Consider the following 24,060-nt stretch of genomic DNA (forward strand, 5'->3'; position numbering starts at 1 on the left):
GATCCAGGTCCATCTCATTTAGTTGTTCTGCATTAACTGGGTCGCTGAGAATTCTCTTAATCCCCAGAGCATAGTGCCGCCACATTGTGCAGACTGGTAACTATTGATATAACTCCTAGTTGTTCTATTGCAGCTATCTATGATGTTAAAGGGGCGACTGTGTGACTGCAGACTTGTGAATCCTCGCATCGCGTGCACTGTGCGCTGCAAGGATCCTTTGCATAACTGCAAGTAACGTGTTCCCCTGAAAATAAGATGTACCCCGAAAATAAGCCCTAGCATAATTTTACAGGATTTTTGGGGTATGCTTGAAAAAGAAGTCCTAGTTATAATCAGAGAGAGCGTTAGGAGGAGTCAAACGCCACAATTTCTCAGGTCCCCACTCTCTTAGGGACCCCAGTGTTTGTATTTAGAGGATAAGATTGGTTAAGAAGGACCTTTGGTGACTTCACAATCATGTGACTATGATGTTACCAAAGGTCGCTTAAATGAAGGAATCTAAAGAACTGAATCATTTTCATCTTTTACATTAGAAAAATTACAAAAAAGGAAAATGGGTTGATGCAAAAGTTTGGGCACCCTTGAAGATTTGTGTGCTCAGATAACTTTGGCCAAGGTTTTAGACCTTAATTAGCCTGTTATTGCTCGTTCACAATGATCGTTAGGGAAAAAAAACCTCTAACCTTGTGTCAAAAAAACAGCAGCCATGGGTTCTCCTAAGCAGCTGCCTAGCACTCTGATTATGAAAATGGTGGAGGCCCACAAAGCAGGAGAAGGCTATAAGAAGATAGCAAAGTGTTTTCACGTTGTCTGTTCTTCAGTTTGATATATAATTAAGAAACGGCCGTTACCAGGAACAGTGGAGGTCAAGATAAGGTTTGGAAGAGCAAGAAACATTTCTTTGATAGCTGCTCGTAGGATTGCTACAGAGGCAAATCAGAGCCCCTGCATGACTGGAAAAGACCCTCAGGAAGATTTAGCAGACTCTGGAGTTGTGGTACATTGTTCTACTGTTCAGAGACAGCTACACAAATATGGCCTTCATGGAAGAGTCATCAGAAGAAAACCTCTCCTGCATCCTCGCCATAAAATTCAGCATCAGAAGTCTGTAAAAGAACATCTAAACAAGCCTGATGTATTCTGGAAACAAGTCTTGTGGACCGATGAGGTTAAAATAAAACTCTTTGGCAAAAATAATTAAAGCTATGTGTGGAGAAAAATGGGCCCAGAATTTCAAGAAAAGAATATCTCCCCAACCATTAAGCATGGGGGTGGATCAATCATTGTTTGGGGTTGTGTTGCGGCCAATGACACCAGGAACATTTTTATGGGTAGAGGGAAAAATGGATTCAATGACATTTCAACAAATTCTTGATGCAAACAGAGCACCATCAGTAAAAGAGCTGAAGGAGAAAAGAAGCAGAAAAAGTGGAGAAAAAGGAAAAAAAAGAGGATGGCTTCTAGAAATGGATAATGATCCGAAACAAAAGTCAAAATCCACAATAGACGACCTCAAAAGGCGCAAACTGAAGGTTTTACAATGGCCTCACAGTCTCCTGATCTGTTACAAGAGAGACAGCAGTGTCAGGCATCCTACAGTAATACTGAGGAGTGCAGCTGTGAAGCCAGCACCGCAGTGAGAAATATGCACTCATTTGACAGCAGCTGCACGGGGACAATATAACAGCATTTGTGTTCTGCTTTTCTCACAATGGACTAAAAGTGCATTTTGAGAGTAGCCGATTCTGCATAATGTCCGATGTAGCGGATGGTTGTGGGGATTCACATGTGTCCAGGGATAATATTTGATTGATCCAAGTAATGACTTTCCCCCGAGACTGTGGGGGCTGGGTAATAAAAGGCTGTGTCTCCGATTTGTTTTCAGATGGATCCTGGGTATGGAGGGCAGTGTAGCTGTGAATCCAGGTGTAGGATTAGATAAAACCCTGACTACAAGCAGTACCACTGCCCGTCTCTGCTCCCCTCACCCTCTATACACCCTAATAGCCGGATATCTGATCACCATGAGCTGCCCAGCCATCTTCTCCTGAGCAGGATGGATTTTAATGAGTGAATAGATGAGTTCAGAAGAAGGAGAAAAGAGATGTGGCTCATAAGTGGAGAAAGAAGAATATTTCTCTGATAAATGTTTTCTAAGGTTTCTTATGTTCACGTTTACTATACATATGTGTAAGTTTTCTATACTGTTTGTAAAAGCACTAAATATACGACATATTCTGCAAGACTACCACACGGCATCCAGCGATCGGTACCTGTGTAAGCATACTGCACGAGGGATTTAAGGGCATCGGGGTCCACTCCTTCCATTTTTATCTCTTCTTCTTTAGCTTCTCGCACATCATTCGTGAACATCGCAGCAAAGTAGTCTGAAACCGCACTGAGGACCAACCTAAGGGCAGAAATCACAGGGGATCAGCCATCGTATGCGATTGAAGGAGAGGATGTGACTCAGCGCACAATTGGTTAATATTCCCGATTCCCCCTATGTGTGGGGTCACGGGACACACAGTTTGTGCAGACTCTGTTACCCCTGCACATAATCCCAGGACGATGGAGAAACCGATCACTTAATAGTAATAAGGAGCTGTCCAGGGATTCACTTTTATCACTTGTGAGAATGCGGTGGCTAAAGCCGTGCACATTGCTGTTCTCGGCAGCACATACTCGTTATACTCGTCATACTCCAGACGATGCAGCCTCTTTATTGTCCGGAGACGAGCCGTCCAGGAGAACCCATCCGTGATAATCGTGCAGCTTCAATGCTCTTACTTTGCTCTGTTTTTGTTTCTTTTAATGTGTCCACTTAGTTTCCACATTCCACCCTCCGTCACAGCAGTCAGAAAAACTTTTGCTAATGATTTTTTTTGGTTATTTTATTGCTGATTTTTCCGATTAATCAGAGCTGACATTAGCCCTGGTCTTGGGGGATAATACAGGGTTGTGAGAGGCTCTTACAATGCACTTGTAGTTATAGTATGGTGGACGATCCTTAAGGATGATGTCCGGCTCTTAGGCTGTAAGCTGAAGGCCAGGACCTGGAAGGTGTTTTCTGAAATCCTGCCTGTGCCACGTGCCAGCCGGAGATTAGGGAGGGAAATAAGGGGCTCAGGAATTGGTGTAGGAAGGAGGGTTTGGGGTTTCCGGAGAACGGGGGTGACTTCACTGTTGTCTATAGGCTCTATGCTAAGGATGCGCTGCACCTCAATGGGGAGGGGGCCGCTAAGCTGGGGGAGAAAATAGACGGAAGGGTTTATACTAAAGATTAGGGGAGAATAATTACTGTACATGGGGGGGGAGATAGTGCAGACAGTGACCTGGGCCAAAGTAATGAAATTGGGGATGGCATGAAGGGGGAGGGAGGAGGACAGACAATACACTAAGCAAGAACAGAAGTATTGAGAAATATATAAAGTGCATGTACAGTAATGCCGGAAGCTTCACCAACAAGATGGTGGAATTAATATTGGTGGAAAAAAATTGATATGTTGGGGATAATGGAGACCTGGCCGGATGATAGATAATGGAGACCTGGCCGGATGACAGATAATGGAGACCTGACCGGATGATAGATAATGGAGACCTGGCCGGATGATAGATAATGGAGACCTGACTGGATGACAGATAATGGAGACCTGACCGGATGAGAGATAATGGAGACCTGACCGGATGATAGATAATGGAGACCTGACTGGATGAGAGATAATGGAGACCTGACTGGATGACAGATAATGGAGACCTGACCGGATGAGAGATAATGGAGACCTGACCGGATGATAGATAATGGAGACCTGACTGGATGACAGATAATGGAGACCTGACCGGATGAGAGATAATGGAGACCTGACCGGATGAGAGATAATGGAGACCTGACCGGATGATAGATAATGGAGACCTGACTGGATGAGAGATAATGGAGACCTGACTGGATGACAGATAATGGAGACCTGGCCGGATGATAGATAATGGAGACCTGACTGGATGACAGATAATGGAGACCTGACCGGATGACAGATAATGGAGACCTGACCGGATGATAGATAATGGAGACCTGGCCGGATGATAGATAATGGAGACCTGGCCGGATGATAGATAATGGAGACCTGACCGGATGAGAGATAATGGAGACCTGGCCGGATGATAGATAATGGAGACCTGACCGGATGAGAGATAATGGAGACCTGGCCGGATGATAGATAATGGAGACCTGACCGGATGACAGATAACGGAGACCTGACTGGATGATAGATAACGGAGACCTGACTGGATGATAGATAACGGAGACCTGACTGGATGATAGATAACGGAGACCTGACCGGATGACAGATAATGGAGACCTGACCAGATGACAGATAATGGAGACCTGGCCGGATGATAGATAATGGAGACCTGGCCGGATGATAGATAATGGAGACCTGACCGGATGAGAGATAATGGAGACCTGGCCGGATGAGAGATAATGGAGACCTGACCAGATGACAGATAATGGAGACCTGACCGGATGACAGATAATGGAGACCTGACCGGATGACAGATAATGGAGACCTGACCGGATGATAGATAATGGAGACCTGACCAGATGACAGATAACAGATAATGGAGACCTGACCAGATGACAGATAATGGAGACCTGACTGGATGATAGATAACGGAGACCTGGCCGGATGATAGATAATGGAGACCTGACCGGATGACAGATAATGGAGACCTGACTGGATGATAGATAACGGAGACCTGACCGGATGATAGATAATGGAGACCTGACCGGATGATAGATAATGGAGACCTGACCGGATGATAGATAATGGAGACCTGACCGGATGATAGATAATGGAGACCTGACCGGATGACAGGTAATGGAGACCTGACCGGATGACAGATAATGGAGACCTGACCGGATGACAGATAATGGAGACCTGACCGGATGATAGATAATGGAGACCTGACCGGATGATAGATAATGGAGACCTGACTGGATGACAGATAATAGAGACCTGACCGGATGATAGATAATGGAGACCTGACCGGATGATAGATAATGGAGACCTGACCGGATGACAGATAACGGAGACCTGACCGGATGATAGATAATGGAGACCTGACCGGATGATAGATAATAGAGACCTGACCGGATGACAGATAATGGAGACCTGACCGGATGATAGATAATGGAGACCTGACCGGATGATAGATAATGGAGACCTGACCGGATGACAGATGATGGAGACCTGACCGGATGACAGATAATAGAGACCTGACCGGATGACAGATAATGGAGACCTGACCGGATGATAGATAACGGAGACCTGACCGGATGATAGATAACGGAGACCTGACTGGATGATAGATAATGGAGACCTGACTGGATGATAGATAATAGAGACCTGACCGGATGACAGATAATGGAGACCTGACCGGATGATAGATAATGGAGACCTGACCGGATGACAGATAATAGAGACCTGACCGGATGACAGATAATGGAGACCTTATTGGATGAGAGATGATAGAGACCTTACTAGATGATGATAGAGACCCGACCGCACGGCAGATAACGGAGACCTGACCAGACGAGAACTGTGACTAGGTTGTTAATTTACAGGGATATGACCATACAAATAAGCAAGGGGGAGGGGGGTGTATATATAAAATCATCCCTAAAACCCATTCTACGTGATAATATATGTGAGGCTAATGAAAATGTAGAGTCCCTTTTGGGTGGAGAGAAGGGGAGGGAGAAAGAATAATAAAATACTGATAGGGGTTTGTTACAAGTCTCCAAATATAATGGAAACGGCAGAAAATATCCTCATAGAGCAAATAGATGAGGCAACGAATCGGGGGGAAGTCATTATCATGGGGGACGTTAACTATCCAGACATAAAGGGGGGCAGGAACCTGGGAATACACATGAAAAGAAGCATCTGTGTAATATCTGATCAGACATCTGCTGCCTTCTCTGCCAGAATTAATCAATTATCAAAATTCTCAATTCGGAGGTAAAATCTGTATCCAGTGAAGACTTTCCATTAACTGAGAAGAGATGGCGGTTGGTGCTGATGAGATTCTATGTCGATAGAAGAGGGAGGAGGGGTGGGGCTCTTATCTAGATAGGGGATCTAGCTCCTCCTTCTCTCTTTAGCTCCTCCCATTGTCATAGAATCTCATCATCACCAGCTGCCACCTCCTAGCTCAGTAATGGATACAGATTTTTCCTCCGAATTGAAAAATGTGATAATGGCTGATTAATTCTGGCAGAGAAAGGCAGCTTTGTCTGATTAGCGGCCCCCTATGGCCCTAGCCCTGATGCCCCGGTTGCGTATCCTTGTTACGTTGCTTTCTTACCGGTGCGCTGGGATCTTGTAGTTTCCAGCGATCAGGAGAACGTCGCAAAGCTGCTTCTGCTGGAGATAGCTCTCCATCTTCCGGAAAGTCTGCTCCGCATGGTTCAAGCTCTGAAAGTATTCATCCGAACCAGCGGCGCTCATTCTATTGGGGGAAGCGCTCGTCACCGGAAGCCTGGAAAACCCAAACATGTTAGTGAGCCGCGCACCCGGCCGGCGGGAAGACGCAGCAACGTCACAGACATTAGCTTCACTGATTGCTGTTTGAAAAGGGAAATTACAAAGTTATCAGAGAAAATAAAATCTATTTCTCAGGAAGTTTTACTTTTCCAGATTCAGTAATGTATGTACAGCATATCACAGAAGTGAGTACACCCCCTCACCGTTTTGTTGTGTGGAGTTATTTACCCTGTTATACAAGCTGCGCACTGACACTGCACATTGCATCACAGGGTCAGATCTGCAGGGTTCCATGAAAAAATATATTTACAACAATGTGAGGGGTGTACTAACTTTTGTGAGATACTGTATATGCAGAAGCGATACCCCTTGGAGGTTGCACAGAGATGAATAATCGTGTACAATGTTCCCTAAGACATCATAGATAAAGAAGTACATGAAGATGTTCTAGGAATGCGATGATTTTGTGATTGGTGACTATTATCAGCAATCGAGCCATAATTACCTTTATCCAAATTACCATAGAGGGTTATCCCCATCTTCCTAAATGGAGTATTGCCAGACACTGCTGCTAAATACAAGCGATTTGCTGCTTTTAACATTTTTCAATCATTGTTGAGATATTAACACTTTTCCTTCTATTTAAAACTTTGTTGCCGTGGAGACCGACCACCACTGATACAACGCAGGACTTATGCACTTTTCTATTGAGCTTGTCAGCGCTGAATCTGGCCCGGATCGCTGGAGCTCTGTTACCTCGGCCAGCTGCCGCACAGACCTTGCAAGCTACACAGCAGCGGTGGTCGGTCTCCTAGGCAACGAGCTGTAATCATATGTGTTACTGTGTCAAGAACGACTGCAAGTTCTAGTAAGCAGTAAATAGCCACATTTCTTATATTTATAACAAAACCCACCAGTGAAGATTGGAATAACCCATAATCTCTTACTCTGGTTCCCTGGTGTGACGGCCACTTACCCACTGCTGCAGTTTACAAATCTGACGCACCTGATCATTTAATGGGATTATTCGGGACTTCGCTTGTTTTCAGCTATGGGGCTAAAGGGTACTTTACACACTGCGACATCGCTAGCGATCTCGCTAGCGATGTGAAATTCTAGATCGCAAGTGCGATCTTACTTGCGATCTAGAATTTCACATCGCTAGCGAGATCGCTAGCGATGTCGCAGTGTGTAAAGTACCCTTAAGAACTTACCCGACAGGTTGTTGCCAACTTCCTGCCTGTTTTAATCAGCACTGACCTCTGCTGGATTTATGAAGTTACCCACCGAGTATACCAGTGATTCTGCGGCTTCTGCTGATGGAGCAGCTGCTTCTCTTCCACTTTGCACTATGTGTGTTGCGTCAGTGCCAATCTCATGCTGATTGACAGCTGTTTCCCCATTGACTAACTGCAGAGATCCAGCTGTCAATCAGCATGATGTTGCGGGGCCTCAGCCAACAAAAAAAAGTGTTGCTTCCTGGTATCAGCTATGTTGGCTGAGGCCCCTCCCCTTCTGGTCATATGGGTATGACATCAGCACAGGTCCTTCTAGCCACCATGATTTAGCCACAACCATTAGAAAAAAAAGCTTCTATAATAGAATTAGTATAAATAGCAGATAGGGGGAGCATGGACAGGCAGCGGGCGAGAATCACTATGAACACCCACCCCAGCTATCAGCTGATCGGCAGCTGCTGCCAATCAAAAAGCTGCTCAATTTACAAACTTTACTTGCATGTGTTTCAAAACCTGTACATCCGAGCTGACATCTAAGGGTATGTATAGAATCAGCCTGATAGTGCCAGTATAGCACTGTATGTATAGAATCAGCCTGATAGTGCCAGTATAGCACTGTATGTACAGAATCAGCCTGATAGTGCCAGTATAGCACTGTATGTATAGAATCAGCCTGATAGTGCCAGTATAGCACTGTATGTATAGAATCAGCCTGATAGCGCCAGTATAGCACTGTATGTACAGAATCAGCCTGATAGCGCCAGTATAGCACTGTATGTATAGAATCAGCCTGATAGCGCCAGTATAGCACTGTATGTATAGAATCAGCCTGATAGTGCCAGTATAGCACTGTATGTATAGAATCAGCCTGATAGTGCCAGTATAGCACTGTATGTATAGAATCAGCCTGATAGTGCCAGTATAGCACTGTATGCATAGAATCAGCCTGATAGTGCCAGTATAGCACTGTATGTATAGAATCAGCCTGATAGCGCCAGTATAGCACTGTATGAATAGAATTAGCCTGATAGTGCCAGTATAGCATTGTATGTATAGAATCAGCCTGATAGTGCCAGTATAGCACTGTATGTATAGAATCAGCCTGATAGTGCCTGTATAGCACTGTATGTATAGAATCAGCCTGATAGTGCCAGTATAACACTGTATGTATAGAATCAGCCTGATAGTGCCAGTATAGCACTATATGTACAGAATCAGCCTGTTAGTGCCAGTATAGCACTGTATGTACAGAATCAGCCTGATAGTGTCAGTATAGCACTGTATGTATAGAATCAGCCTGATAGAGCCAGTACAGCACTGTATGTACAGAATCAGCCTGATAGTGCCAGTATAGCACTGTATGTATAGAATCAGCCTGATAGTGCCAGTACAGCACTGTATGTATAGAATCAGCCTGATAGTGCCAGTACAGCACTGTATGTATAGAATCAGCCTGATAGTGCCAGTATAGCACTGTATGTATAGAATCAGCCTGATAGCGCCAGTGTAGCACTGTATGTATAGAATCGGCCTGATAGTGCCAGTATAGCACTGTATGTATAGAATCAGCCTGATAGCGCCAGTATAGCACTGTATGTATAGAATCAGCCTGATAGTGCCAGTATAGCACTGTATGTACAGAATCAGCCTGATAGCGCCAGTATAGCACTGTATGTACAGAATCAGCCTGATAGCGCCAGTATAGCACTGTATGTATAGAATCAGCCTGATAGCGCCAGTATAGCACTGTATGTATAGAATCAGCCTGATAGTGCCAGTATAGCACTGTATGTATAGAATCAGCCTGATAGTGCCAGTATAGCACTGTATGTATAGAATCAGCCTGATAGTGCCAGTATAGCACTGTATGCATAGAATCAGCCTGATAGTGCCAGTATAGCACTGTATGTATAGAATCAGCCTGATAGCGCCAGTATAGCACTGTATGAATAGAATTAGCCTGATAGTGCCAGTATAGCATTGTATGTATAGAATCAGCCTGATAGTGCCAGTATAGCACTGTATGTATAGAATCAGCCTGATAGTGCCTGTATAGCACTGTATGTACAGAATCAGCCTGATAGTGCCAGTATAGCACTGTATGTACAGAATCAGCCTGATAGTGCCAGTATAGCACTGTATGTACAGAATCAGCCTGATAGTGCCAGTATAGCACTGTATGTATAGAATCAGCCTGATAGCGCCAGTATAGCACTGTATGTATAGAATCAGCCTGATAGCGCCAGTATAGCACTGTATGTATAGAATCAGCCTGATAGTGCCAGTTTAGCACTGTATGTATAGAATCAGCCTGATAGTGCCAGTATAGCACTGTATGTATAGAATCAGCCTGATAGTGCCAGTATAGCACTGTATGTATAGAATCAGCCTGATAGTGCCAGTATAGCATTGTATGTATAGAATCAGCCTGATAGTGCCAGTATAGCACTGTATGTATAGAATCAGCCTGATAGTGCCAGTATAGCACTGTATGTATAGAATCAGCCTGATAGTGCCAGTACAGCACTGTATGTATAGAATCATCCTGATAGTGCCAGTATAGCACTGTATGTATAGAATCAGCCTGATAGTGCCAGTATAGCACTGTATGTATAGAATCAGCCTGATAGCGCCAGTATAGCACTGTATGTATAGAATCAGCCTGATAGCGCCAGTACAGCACTGTATGTATAGAATCATCCTGATAGTGCCAGTATAGCACTGTATGTATAGAATCAGCCTGATAGTGCCAGTATAGCACTGTATGTATAGAATCAGCCTGATAGTGCCAGTACAGCACTGTATGTATAGAATCATCCTGATAGTGCCAGTATAGCACTGTATGTATAGAATCAGCCTGATAGTGCCAGTATAGCATTGTATGTATAGAATCAGCCTGATAGTGCCAGTATAGCACTGTATGTATAGAATCAGCCTGATAGTGCCAGTATAGCACTGTATGTATAGAATCAGCCTGATAGTGCCAGTACAGCACTGTATGTATAGAATCATCCTGATAGTGCCAGTATAGCACTGTATGTATAGAATCAGCCTGATAGTGCCAGTACAGCACTGTATGTATAGAATCATCCTGATAGTGCCAGTACAGCACTGTATGTATAGAATCATCCTGATAGTGTCAGTATAGCACTGTATGTATAGAATCATCCTGATAGTGCCAGTATAGCACTGTATGTATAGAATCAGCCTGATAGTGCCAGTACAGCACTGTATGTATAGAATCATCCTGATAGTGCCAGTATAGCACTGTATGTATAGAATCAGCCTGATAGTGCCAGTATAGCACTGTATGTATAGAATAAGCCTGATAGTGCCAGTATAGCACTGTATGTATAGAATCAGCCTGATAGTGCCAGTATAGCACTGTATGTATAGAATCAGCCTGATAGTGCCAGTATAGCACTGTATGTATAGAATCAGCCTGATAGTGCCAGTATAGCACTGTATGTATAGAATCAGCCTGATAGTGCCAGTATAGCACTGTATGCATAGAATCAGCCTGATAGTGCCAGTATAGCACTGTATGTATAGAATCAGCCTGATAGCGCCAGTATAGCACTGTATGAATAGAATTAGCATGATAGTTCCAGTATAGAACTGTTTGTATAGAATCAGCCTGATAGTGCCTGTATAGCACTGTATGTATAGAATCAGCCTGATAGTGCCAGTATAGCACTGTATGTATAGAATTAGCCTGATAGTGCCAGTACAGCACTGTATGTACAGAATCAGCCTGATAGTGCCAGTACAGCACTGTATGTACAGAATCAGCCTGATAGTGCCAGTATAGCACTGTATGTACAGAATCAGCCTGATAGTGCCAGTATAGCACTGTATGTATAGAATCAGCCTGATAGCGCCAGTATAGCACTGTATGTATAGAATCAGCCTGATAGCGCCAGTATAGCACTGTATGTATAGAATCAGCCTGATAGTGCCAGTTTAGCACTGTATGTATAGAATCAACCTGATAGTGCCAGTATAGCACTGTATGTATAGAATCAGCCTGATAGTGCCAGTATAGCACTGTATGTATAGAATCAGCCTGATAGTGCCAGTATAGCATTGTATGTATAGAATCAGCCTGATAGTGCCAGTATAGCACTGTATGTATAGAATCAGCCTGATAGTGCCAGTATAGCACTGTATGTATAGAATCAGCCTGATAGTGCCAGTACAGCACTGTATGTATAGAATCATCCTGATAGTGCCAGTATAGCACTGTATGTATAGAATCAGCCTGATAGTGCCAGTATAGCACTGTATGTATAGAATCAGCCTGATAGCGCCAGTATAGCACTGTATGTATAGAATCAGCCTGATAGTGCCAGTATAGCACTGTATGTATAGAATCATCCTGATAGTGCCAGTACAGCACTGTATGTATAGAATCATCCTGATAGTGCCAGTATAGCACTGTATGTATAGAATCAGCCTGATAGTGCCAGTATAGCACTGTATGTATAGAATCAGCCTGATAGTGCCAGTATAGCACTGTATGTATAGAATCAGCCTGATAATGCCAGTATAGCACTGTATGTATAGAATCAGCCTGATAGTGCTAGTATAGCACTGTATGTATAGAATCATCCTGATAGTGCCAGTATAGCACTGTATGTATAGAATCAGCCTGATAGTGCCAGTATAGCATTGTATGTATAGAATCAGCCAGATAGTGTCAGTATAGCATTGTATGTATAGAATCAGCCTGATAGTGCCAGTATAGCACTGTATGTATAGAATCAGCCTGATAGTGCCAGTATAGCATTGTATGTATAGAATCAGCCTGATAGTGCCAGTATAGCATTGTATGTATAGAATCAGCCTGATAGTGCCAGTATAGCACTGTATGTATAGAATCATCCTGATAGTGCCAGTATAGCACTGTATGTATAGAATCAGCCTGATAGTGCCAGTATAGCATTGTATGTATAGAATCAGCCTGATAGTGCCAGTATAGCACTGTATGTATAGAATCAGCCTGATAGTGCCAGTATAGCATTGTATGTATAGAATCAGCCTGATAGTGCCAGTATAGCATTGTATGTATAGAATCAGCCTGATAGTGCTAGTATAGCACTGTATGTATAGAATCATCCTGATAGTGCCAGTATAGCACTGTATGTATAGAATCAGCCTGATAGTGCCAGTATAGCATTGTATGTATAGAATCAGCCTGATAGTGCCAGTATAGCACTGTATGTATAGAATCAGCCTGATAGTGCCAGTATAGCACTGTATGTATAGAATCAGCCTGATAGTGCCAGTATAGCACTGTATGTATAGAATCATCCTGATAGTGCCAGTATAGCACTGTATGTATAGAATCAGCCTGATAGTGCCAGTATAGCACTGTATGTATAGAATCAGCCTGATAGCGCCAGTATAGCACTGTATGTATAGAATCAGCCTGATAGTGCCAGTATAGCACTGTATGTATAGAATCATCCTGATAGTGCCAGTACAGCACTGTATGTATAGAATCATCCTGATAGTGCCAGTATAGCACTGTATGTATAGAATCAGCCTGATAGTGCCAGTATAGCACTGTATGTATAGAATCAGCCTGATAGTGCCAGTATAGCACTGTATGTATAGAATCAGCCTGATAATGCCAGTATAGCACTGTATGTATAGAATCAGCCTGATAGTGCTAGTATAGCACTGTATGTATAGAATCATCCTGATAGTGCCAGTATAGCACTGTATGTATAGAATCAGCCTGATAGTGCCAGTATAGCATTGTATGTATAGAATCAGCCTGATAGTGTCAGTATAGCATTGTATGTATAGAATCAGCCTGATAGTGCCAGTATAGCACTGTATGTATAGAATCAGCCTGATAGTGCCAGTATAGCATTGTATGTATAGAATCAGCCTGATAGTGCCAGTATAGCATTGTATGTATAGAATCAGCCTGATAGTGCCAGTATAGCACTGTATGTATAGAATCATCCTGATAGTGCCAGTATAGCACTGTATGTATAGAATCAGCCTGATAGTGCCAGTATAGCATTGTATGTATAGAATCAGCCTGATAGTGCCAGTATAGCACTGTATGTATAGAATCAGCCTGATAGTGCCAGTATAGCATTGTATGTATAGAATCAGCCTGATAGTGCCAGTATAGCATTGTATGTATAGAATCAGCCTGATAGTGCTAGTATAGCACTGTATGTATAGAATCATCCTGATAGTGCCAGTATAGCACTGTATGTATAGAATCAGCCTGATAGTGCCAGTATAGCACTGTATGTATAGAATCAGCCTGATAGTGCCAGTATAGCACTGTATGTATAGAATCAGCCTGATAGTGCCAGTATAGCACTGTATGTATAGAATCAGCCTGATAGTGCCAGTATAGCACTGTATGTATAGAATCATCCTGATAGTGCCAGTATAGCACTGTATGTATAGAATCAGCCTGATAGTGCCAGTATAGCATTGTATGTATAGAATCAGCCTGATAGTGCCAGTATAGCACTGTATGTATAGAATCAGCCTGATAGTGCCAGTATAGCACTGTATGTATAGAATCAGCCTGATAGTGCCAGTATAGCACTGTATGTATAGAATCAGCCTGATAGTGCCAGTATAGCACTGGCTTTAGGTTATATAGGAAAACCCTGGTGATTGGTGCGCTTTAACTTTTTTGTTTTTATAACTTTATCCTTAAAGCGGTGTCGGTCCCTGATGGCCGAGGTCCAGGGTACGGGGCGGGCGCTGTACACACTGCAGAAAAGATGTACGATTGGATCCTGGTTTTGCCTTTTTTCTTGACGAAGGCCAACCCTGTACCCTGGACTTTCCAGTTCATGTGCAGTGACCCTTGTATATATCTGCCTGATGAAGGGTGATAAACCCCAAACATTGCAGCACTTATTTTCTGGAGTCATGTGATTTATGGATCTGAGATACCAGTAAAAAAAAAACCATATAAAGCGCCTTTCCCCGGGCTTTTGGTGCACAGTCCCTTCCTCCTATGCTCAGTGGTTGTCTCCAAAGGAGCGAGCCCCCCTACACCCTACAGCACCGCCTCGTCCCCTCATGTCTCTACTCCCTACAATATGTTTGGCCTGAAGGTTTTATCTTCGGCCACCATGAGCTACTTTGTATATGTTTTCCTTGGACCATCCATGACCATGTCCCCTATATCCGTGGGTTTCTTCTGCGGGGGCCGGGACCCTCCCTGACTTTCGGCTTTTACTGCAGAGATTTTCTGTCCGCGGATCACAGAAGTGATCATTCACGGGAATGGCGGAGTTCGATCGGCCTCTAGTTAGATTGGAAGAGTGTTCAAGAAATGACGGCCACGGGCAACACGTAATTATGGCTGAAATTAAAGTTTATGCTTTGGATATTGGAAGCCTAAAATCAATTGGTCCGATCAATCAATTATTCATCTGTCTGAAAAGCCGAGGCATAGAGGGGATCGCGGTGTGAAATAGGAGGAGCTCTGCCCCCGCGGGGCGCTGGCTGCTGCCGATCCCTCACACCGGAGTAATAATCTCGATGGCGTCTTATTATGTGCAGCCGCCCTCCTTCTCCTCATCATCCTCCTCCACCTCCTCCTCCTCCACCTCCTCCTCCTCCTCATCCTCATCCTCCTCCACCACCTCCTCCTCCTCCTCCCCTCCTCCTTCCACCTCCTCCACCTCCTCCTCCCCCCTCCTCCTCCTCCCCCCCTCCTCCTCCTCCCCCCCTCCTCCTCCTCCTCTCCCCCTCCTCCTCCTCCTCTCCCCCTCCTCCCCCCCCTCCTCCCCCCCCTCCTCCTCCCACCCCTCCTCCTCCTTCTCCTCCTCCTCCTCCCCACTCCTCCACCTCCTCCACCTCCTCCCCCCCTCCACCTCCTCCCCCCCTCCTCCACCTCCTCCCCCCCCTCCTCCACCTCCTCCCCCCCCCTCCTCCACCTCCTCCCTCCCCCCTCCTCCACCTCCTCCCTCCCCCCTCCTCCACCTCTTCCCCCCCCCTCCTCCACCTCTTCCCCCCCCTCCTACACCTCCTCCTCCACCTCCTCCTTCTTCTCCTCCTCCACCACCTCCTCCCCCCCCCTCCTTCACCTCCTCCTCCTCCCCCCTCCACCTCTCCCTCCTCCTCCCCCTCCCCCTCCTCCTCCCCCTCCCCCCCTCCTCCTCCCCCCCCCCCCTCCTCCTCCCCCCCCTCCTCCTCCCCCTCCTCCTCCACCTTCAGGCCGTCTCATTCCGTATAACAAGCACTGAGCACATTTCTCAGTACACTAATTATGTCGCCACCGTGCCTTTAAGCGGCCGCCTTCCTTTTTGCTGCGGAATGATTTTTCCCGGGATTGATTTGCGCGGCATCGATAAATATTTATCTGACTTGGTGTTTGTTTGTGCATTGATGTGGGAAAGCTGCAGGTCGCCCGAAACGCCGCGCAAACGTGACACGGAACGCTGCAGCATTTACATCAGAGGAGCGAAATCTGCAAATTCAGCAAAAAGCAGGTCATTAACAATGTATGAAGCCCTGGAAGCCTCACATAAATCACCGGACCCAGCTTAAAGGGCCGGCGTCCAGTCCCATATCAATATATTGTAACCGCTATGTAGTGAATGTGGTAACAGACAGTGGGGGAGGGGATGTCAGTAAAATCCACCGGAGCGAGATGCGTCATAGATTAAAGTAATTCTGCATAAGTGCACCCCCTAAAAATGATGGGGCCGCTGCAAAAGGTATAAAAGTCTCATCATTTTTTTTCACTTCTCCATGTATTCGCTCCTCATCATTCTCATGATTTTCACTTGCTGTCAGTGAATGGAAACCTTTATTATCTCAGGCTGGGCTCCGAATCCATCCCGACCAAGCCGAGCGGCACAATCCTCGCTCCGTCCCCGCTCCAGGCTAACGGCTTTTTACTATTATTCCACAACGACACATTGTAACAAATCAATGACGCTTATTCTATTCATCATCTCGGGAAACTTTATGGACAGGTTACATTTTATGGGCAGCATTGTCAGATTAGGCTGCTGTCACACATCCGGTGTTTACCCTCCGGCACAATCCGGTGAATACTGGATAAAACGGATCTGGCGCTGGATGTATTTTTTCCTCATTGAATTGTATGAGCACCGGATTGTGCCTGATGCCCTTGCGTTGCGTCTATTGTGCGCCGGCGAAATTTCTGTGTCCAGCTGCCGGAAAGGACGCAGCATGCAATGTTTTTTGGCTGCAGCAAAAAAAATGGACCACGCCAGATCCAGCGCCATCCGACGTCATGTACAATAAAAGCCTATGGGCGCTGGATCCATCGTAATGTGGCATACAACGCATTGCAGCGACGGATTCCGTTTTTTTTGCTACTGAGCATGCTCAGTAGCACAACGGATCTGTCCAAAAACTGAAGGAACTGAAGGGACTGATCCGTTTTTTCTCCTGATTCGTTGCATCAGTTTTAGCACCGGATGTGTGAAAGCACTCTTAAAGGTGTGCAATCTCCGAGCACCCCCTGCTTGATCGACGTCTGCTCTGCTGAATTGCATGATACAAAGTGTCGCCTTCCTATCTGCACAATGCACAGGAGCACTGGAGGACACGGACAGAAAGGGGCCCCTGTGCAACAACAATATATGGGCCCTTTGCAGATAAGAGCTCATAAAAATGCAAAATTGCACCTGCTTTGGAAGTGGAAATGGGCCCCTTTACCCCTCGGGTCCCTGTGCGGCCACACACATTGCACCAATGCTATGTCCGCCTCTGCACAGAAGTATCAGAATGGAGCTCAGCAATGCTTTTACAGGTGGCTGTAAGCACAAACTTGCTGACTGTTTCCAATAACAACCAGAAAATACTATTGTGAACCACAGATGACAAATAGTAACAACTCTGTCCTCAGTGTCGTTGTCAGACGTCAGGTCGGGACAGGAGCGTTTTCCATCCATTTCAGATTCTCGCTGTGGAGGAAAATAAATTCAATCAAACCTTATTCCCCGGGTTGGTTTCCTGCCACACTCTATTAGATGAGGCTCAGCCGCTCCTCGCATGTGGAATTTATGTAGAAGAAATGTAAAATAGAGGCACATTTCCATAATGTCTCCTCGGCTCGGGCTCCTCTGCCGCCGCCTCTATAATGCCGGCATTTGCAGTTGATGTGTAATTTATATACATATATAATCGCCTGCCACCCTCCTAACGCGCCATTCACCGCAGTAAGGTATCTTCCCTCAATAGGTCGGAAATCTCTTTAATATCGGCCCCTGGTTCCTCAGTAATGAACGACTTCATGCAATAAGTGTGATAAATGTTCTGTATCATAAAACGACAAAGCTAAAGACAACGGAAGCCATGATGATCTACGAAACATAGATTTTCTTGCTTGTCAGTGTAAGATACACGGAAGGCCAGGCATGAGATTGGTAATCAGAGGAAAGCAATCAGTCCATTACTCTCATTAGTGTCTTCCCAGTTGCCTCAATTAAGCCATTGTTCTCCCAGCCACTAGTCCCACTACATGGATGGAGATCGTAGATCCAGTGGATCCCTCACCACATGCAGTGTCAGTTGAGGGGCTCAGCCTCGGGAAAATACCTCCATCAATGCACAGTTAGTACTGGGGGGGTTTCCAGGGGTCGGGCTAAATCCCCGGGGGCGGTTCGGGGTACTTGGGACACAGACGAGGGAATGGGGGGGTTTGTTGCTGCTTTGAGCTTGATACATGCGCTACAGTTTTGGTATCCGTCACCTGAAGGATTATAGGCTGTGACTGCAGACCCATAGCAGGGGAGATACAAGAGCTATGGGGGAACCAAAAGTTAGGAGATGCTGGATATCACCTGGTACAGGGGCAGGGGAACTACCGGTCCCAGTATGGCCTCTCATGGACTGGGGGCATCTCATTGTGGCCATCCACCCGGAGTTGCTCTAAGACTATGGATGGAAGAATATAAAGAATTGCATCGTTAACCTACCTGGTGATCAATACAACCCCCAACCTCAGAGCGCCACAATATTAATAATCATAATATTTATATTCCAAGACAAAATCTGCAATAAACTCCAGAACCCATTGCAATTATTAACAGGAGAGTTTGAGGAGGAAGATGTCTACAACACAAAACTGAGGAAGAGGACGATCCCCAATATCCACAGACCAATCACACCGCACATACAAGAGTCAGGATGGTCAAAGCCACACAACACGATACTGAAGCAGTGACATTCTGGGGGGTTTATACCACCGCTGCTGATGGCTCCTGTTTCAATAAAATTGTTTCAGATGAGGAAATCACTTCTACCGAAATGTGAACTTCATGATAAAATATCAATGTACCATGAACTTTATCCTTTCCATAAATTTCACCCGAAATCCAAATATCCCGAACTTCATGTGAGTAGTGCATATCCTATGCACAAGAATATAACTGCTATAATACTGCCCCTATGTACAAGAATATAACTCCTATAATACTGCCCCTATGTACAAGAATATAACTACTATAATACTGCCCCTATGTACAAGAATATAACTACTATAATACTGCCCCCTATGTACAAGAATATAACTACTATAATACTGCCCCTATATACAAGAATATAACTACTATAATACTGCCCCTATGTACAAGAATATAACTACTATAATACTGCCCCTATGTACAAGAATATAACTGCTATAATACTGCCCCTATGCACAAGAATATAACTGCTATAATACTGCCCCTATGCACAAGAATATAACTGCTATAATACTACCCCTATGTACAAGAATATAACTAATATAATACTGCCCCCTATGTACGAGAATATAACTACTATAATACTGCTCCTATGTATAATAATATAACTACTATAATACTGCTCCTATGTATAAGAATATAACTACTATAATACTGCCCCTATATACAAGAATATAACTACTATAATACTGCTCCCTATGTACAAGAATATAACTACTATAATACTGCCTCTATGTACAAGAATATAACTACTATAATACTGCCCCTATGTACAAGAATATAACTACTATAATACTGCCCCTATGTACAAGAATATAACTACTATAATACTGCCCCTATGTACAAGAATATAACTACTATAATACTGCCCCTATGTACAAGAATATAACTGCTATAATACTGCCCCTATGCACAAGAATATAACTGCTATAATACTGCCCCTATGCACAAGAATATAACTGCTATAATACTACCCCTATGTACAAGAATATAACTAATATAATACTGCCCCCTATGTACGAGAATATAACTACTATAATACTGCTCCTATGTATAATAATATAACTACTATAATACTGCTCCTATGTATAAGAATATAACTACTATAATACTGCCCCTATGTACAAGAATATAACTACTATAATACTGCCCCTATGTACAAGAATATAACTACTATAATACTGCTCCCTATGTACAAGAATATAACTACTATAATACTGCCTCTATGTACAAGAATATAACTACTATAATACTGCTCCTATGTACAAGAATATAACTACTATAATACTGCCCCCTATGTACAAGAATATAACTACTATAATACTGCCCCTATGTACAAGAATATAACTACTATAATACTGCCCCTATGTACAAGAATATAACTACTATAATACTGCCCCTATATACAAGAATATAACTACTACAATACTGCTCCTATGTACAAGAATATAACTACTATAATACTGCCCCTATATACAAGAATATAACTACTACAATACTGCTCCTATGTACAAGAATATAACTACTATAATACTGCCCCTATATACAAGAATATAACTACTATAATACTGCTCCTATGGACAAGAATATAACTACTACAATACTGCTCCTATGTACAAGAATATACAGTGCCTACAAGTAGTATTCAACCCCCTGCAGATTTAGCAGGTTTACACATTCGGAATAACTTGGCATTGTGACATTTGGACTGTAGATCAGCCTGGAAGTGTGAAATGCAGCAAAAAAGAATGCAATTTCTTTTTTTTTTTTTAAATTGTGAAAAGTTTATTCAGAGGGTCATTTATTATTCAACCCCTCAAACCACCAGAATTCTGTTTGGTTCCCCTAAAGTATTAAGAAGTATTTCAGGCACAAAGAACAATGAGCTTCACATGTTTGGATTAATTATCTCTTTTTCCAGCCTTTTTTGACTAATTAAGACCCTCCCCAAACTTGTGAACAGCACTCATACTTGGTCAACATGGGAAAGACAAAGGAGCATTCCAAGGCCATCAGAGACAAGATCGTGGAGGGTCACAAGGCTGGCAAGGGGTACAAAACCCTTTCCAAGGAGTTGGGCCTACCTGTCTCCACTGTTGGGAGCATCATCCGGAAGTGGAAGGCTTATGGAACTACTGTTAGCCTTCCACGGCCTGGACAGCCTTTGAAAGTTTCCACCCGTGCCGAGACCAGGCTTCTCCGAAGAGTCAAGGCTAACCCAAGGACAACAAGGAAGGAGCTCCGGGAAGATCTCATGGCAGTGGGGACATTGGTTTCAGTCAATACCATAAGTAACGTACTCCACCGCAATGGTCTCCGTTCCAGACGAGCCTGTAAGGTACCTTTACTTTCAAAGCGTCATGTCAAGGCTCGTCTACAGTTTGCTCATGATCACTTGGAGGACTCTGAGACAGACTGGTTCAAGGTTCTCTGGTCTGATGAGACCAAGATCGAGATCTTTGGTGCCAACCACACACGTGACGTTTGCAGACTGGATGGTACTGCATAGGACCCCAAGAATACCATCCCTACTGTCAAGCATGGTGGTGGCAGCATCATGATGTGGGGCTGTTTTTCAGCCAAGGGGCCTGGCCATCTGGTCCGCATCTATGGGAAGATGGATAGCACGGCCTACCTGGAGATTTTGGCCAAGAATCTCCGCTCCTCCATCAAGGATCTTAAGATGGGTCGTCATTTCATCTTCCAACAAGACAATGACCCAAAGCACACAGCCAAGAAAACCAAGGCCTGGTTCAAGAGGGAAAAAATCAAGGTGTTGCAGTGGCCTAGTCAGTCTCCTGACCTTAACCCAATTGAAAACTTGTGGAAGGAGCTCAAGATTAAAGTCCACATGAGACACCCAAAGAACCTAGATAACTTGGAGAAGATCTGCATGGAGGAGTGGGCCAAGATAACTCCAGAGACCTGTGCCGGCCTGATCAGGTCTTATAAAAGACGATTATTAGCTGTAATTGCAAACAAGGGTTATTCCACAAAATATTAAACCTAGGGGTTGAATAATAATTGACCCACACTTTTATGTTGAAAATTTATTAAAATTTAACTGAGCGACATAACTTGTTGGTTTGTAAGATTTATGCATCTGTTAATAAATCCTGCTCTTGTTTGAAGTTTGCAGGCTCTAACTTATTTGCATCTTATCAAACCTGCTAAATCTGCAGGGGGTTGAATACTACTTGTAGGCACTGTAACTACTATAATACTGCCCCCTATGTACAAGAATATAATTACTATAATAATGCTACTATGTACAAGAATATAACTACTATAATACTGCCCCTATGTACAAGAATATAACTACTATAATACTGCCCCTATATACAAGAATATAACTACTATAATACTGCCCCCTATGTACAAGAATATAACTACTATAATACTGCCCCTATATACAAGAATATAACTACTATAATACTGCCCCTATATACAAGAATATAACTACTATAATACTGCCCCTATGTACAAGAATATAACTACTATAATACTGCTCCTATGTATAAGAATATAACTACTATAATACTGCTCCTATGTACAAGAATATAACTACTATAATACTGTCCCTATGTACAAGAATATAACTACTATAATACTGCCCCTATGTACAAGAATATAACTACTATAATACTGCTCCTATGTACAAGAATATAACTAATATAATACTGCTCCTATGTACAAGAATATAACTACTATAATACTGCCCCCTATGTACAAGAATATAACTACTATAATACTGCCCCCTATGTACAAGAATATAACTACTATAATACTGCTCCTATGTATAAGAATATAACTACTATAATACTGCTCCTATGTACAAGAATATAACTACTATAATACTGCCCCTATATACAAGAATATAAATATTTTACTTCTCCCAATGCACATAAGTACTAGAATACTGCCCTTTTTGGGAAAGCATATCATATATTTTTTTGTCAGGGCAATGTTGGTGTGTTGCAGAGATCTGGCATTTCTTTCTCCTCTCATCCATTCTTTATTATAGATAATGAGACAAGTAATAATATTAGTGCTCTTCATTCATTTTGCATTGTTTTAGCGTTTTGCATTGTTTTAGCGTTTTGCAGTGTTTTAGCATTTTGCATTGTTTTAGGGTTTTGCATTGTTTTAGCGTTTTGAATTGTTTTAGGGTTTTGCAGTGTTTTAGGGTTTTGCAGTGTTTTTGCATTTTGCAGTGTTTTAGCGTTTTGCAGTGTTTTTAGGATTTCGCAGTGTTCTGCTTGCGTTCCTTTTTTCCCGGTGAGTGCGCCCTCTTGCGGCGGTCACTGTGCGGTGCAGCAGTGGGTGAGTGCGCCCTCTTGCGGCGGTCGCTGTGCAGTGCAGCAGTGGATGAGTGCGCCCTCTTGCGGCGGTCGCTGTGCGGTGCAGTAGTAGGTGAGTGCGCCCTCTTGCGGTGGTCGCTGTGCGGTGCAGCAGTGGGTGAGTGCGCCCTCTTGCGGCGGTCGCTGTGCGGTGCAGCAGTGGGTGAGTGCGCCCTCTTGCGGCGGTCGCTGTGCGGTGCAGCAGTGGGTGAGTGCGCCCTCTTGCGGCGGTCGCTGTGCGGTGCAGCAGTGGGTGAGTGCGCCCTCTTGCGGCGGTTGCTGTGCGGTGCAGCAGTGGGTGAGTGCGCCCTCTTGCGGTGGTCGCTGTGCGGTGCAGTAGTAGGTGAGTGAGTGCGCCCTCTTGCGGCGGTCACTGTGCGGTGCAGCAGTGGGTGAGTGCGCCCTCTTGCGGCGGTTGCTGTGCGGTGCAGTAGTAGGTGAGTGAGTGCGCCCTCTTGCGGTGTTCGCTGTGCGGTGCAGCAGTGGGTGAGTGCTCCCTCTTGCGGCGGTCGCTGTGCGGTGCAGTAGTAGGTGAGTGCGCCCTCTTGCGGCGGTCGCTGTGCGGTGCAGTAGTAGGTGAGTGCGCCCTCTTGCGGCGGTCGCTGTGCGGTGCAGCAGTGGGTGAGTGCGCCCTCTTGCGGCGGTCGCTGTGCGGTGCAGTAGTAGGTGAGTGCGCCCTCTTGCGGCGGTCGCTGTGCGGTGCAGTAGTAGGTGAGTGCGCCCT

General features: G+C 44.3%; 1 protein-coding gene across 1 annotated transcript in view; it reads right to left on the minus strand.

The window, feature by feature from the left end:
• Window positions 1–24,060, minus strand: part of KLHL4 (kelch like family member 4) — a 140,858-nt gene that overhangs the window by 38,287 nt on the left and 78,511 nt on the right. The window contains exons 2-3 of the mRNA XM_075323068.1: window positions 6,364–6,537; window positions 2,274–2,410 (exon numbers count right to left, since the gene is read on the minus strand). Coding sequence (XP_075179183.1) covers window positions 2,274–2,410; window positions 6,364–6,537 — 311 coding nt within the window. The remainder of the gene's footprint in view (window positions 1–2,273; window positions 2,411–6,363; window positions 6,538–24,060) is intronic.

The sequence above is a fragment of the Anomaloglossus baeobatrachus genome, chromosome 9, assembly GCF_048569485.1.
Source record: "Anomaloglossus baeobatrachus isolate aAnoBae1 chromosome 9, aAnoBae1.hap1, whole genome shotgun sequence".
NCBI classification, from domain to species: Eukaryota; Metazoa; Chordata; class Amphibia; order Anura; family Aromobatidae; genus Anomaloglossus; species Anomaloglossus baeobatrachus.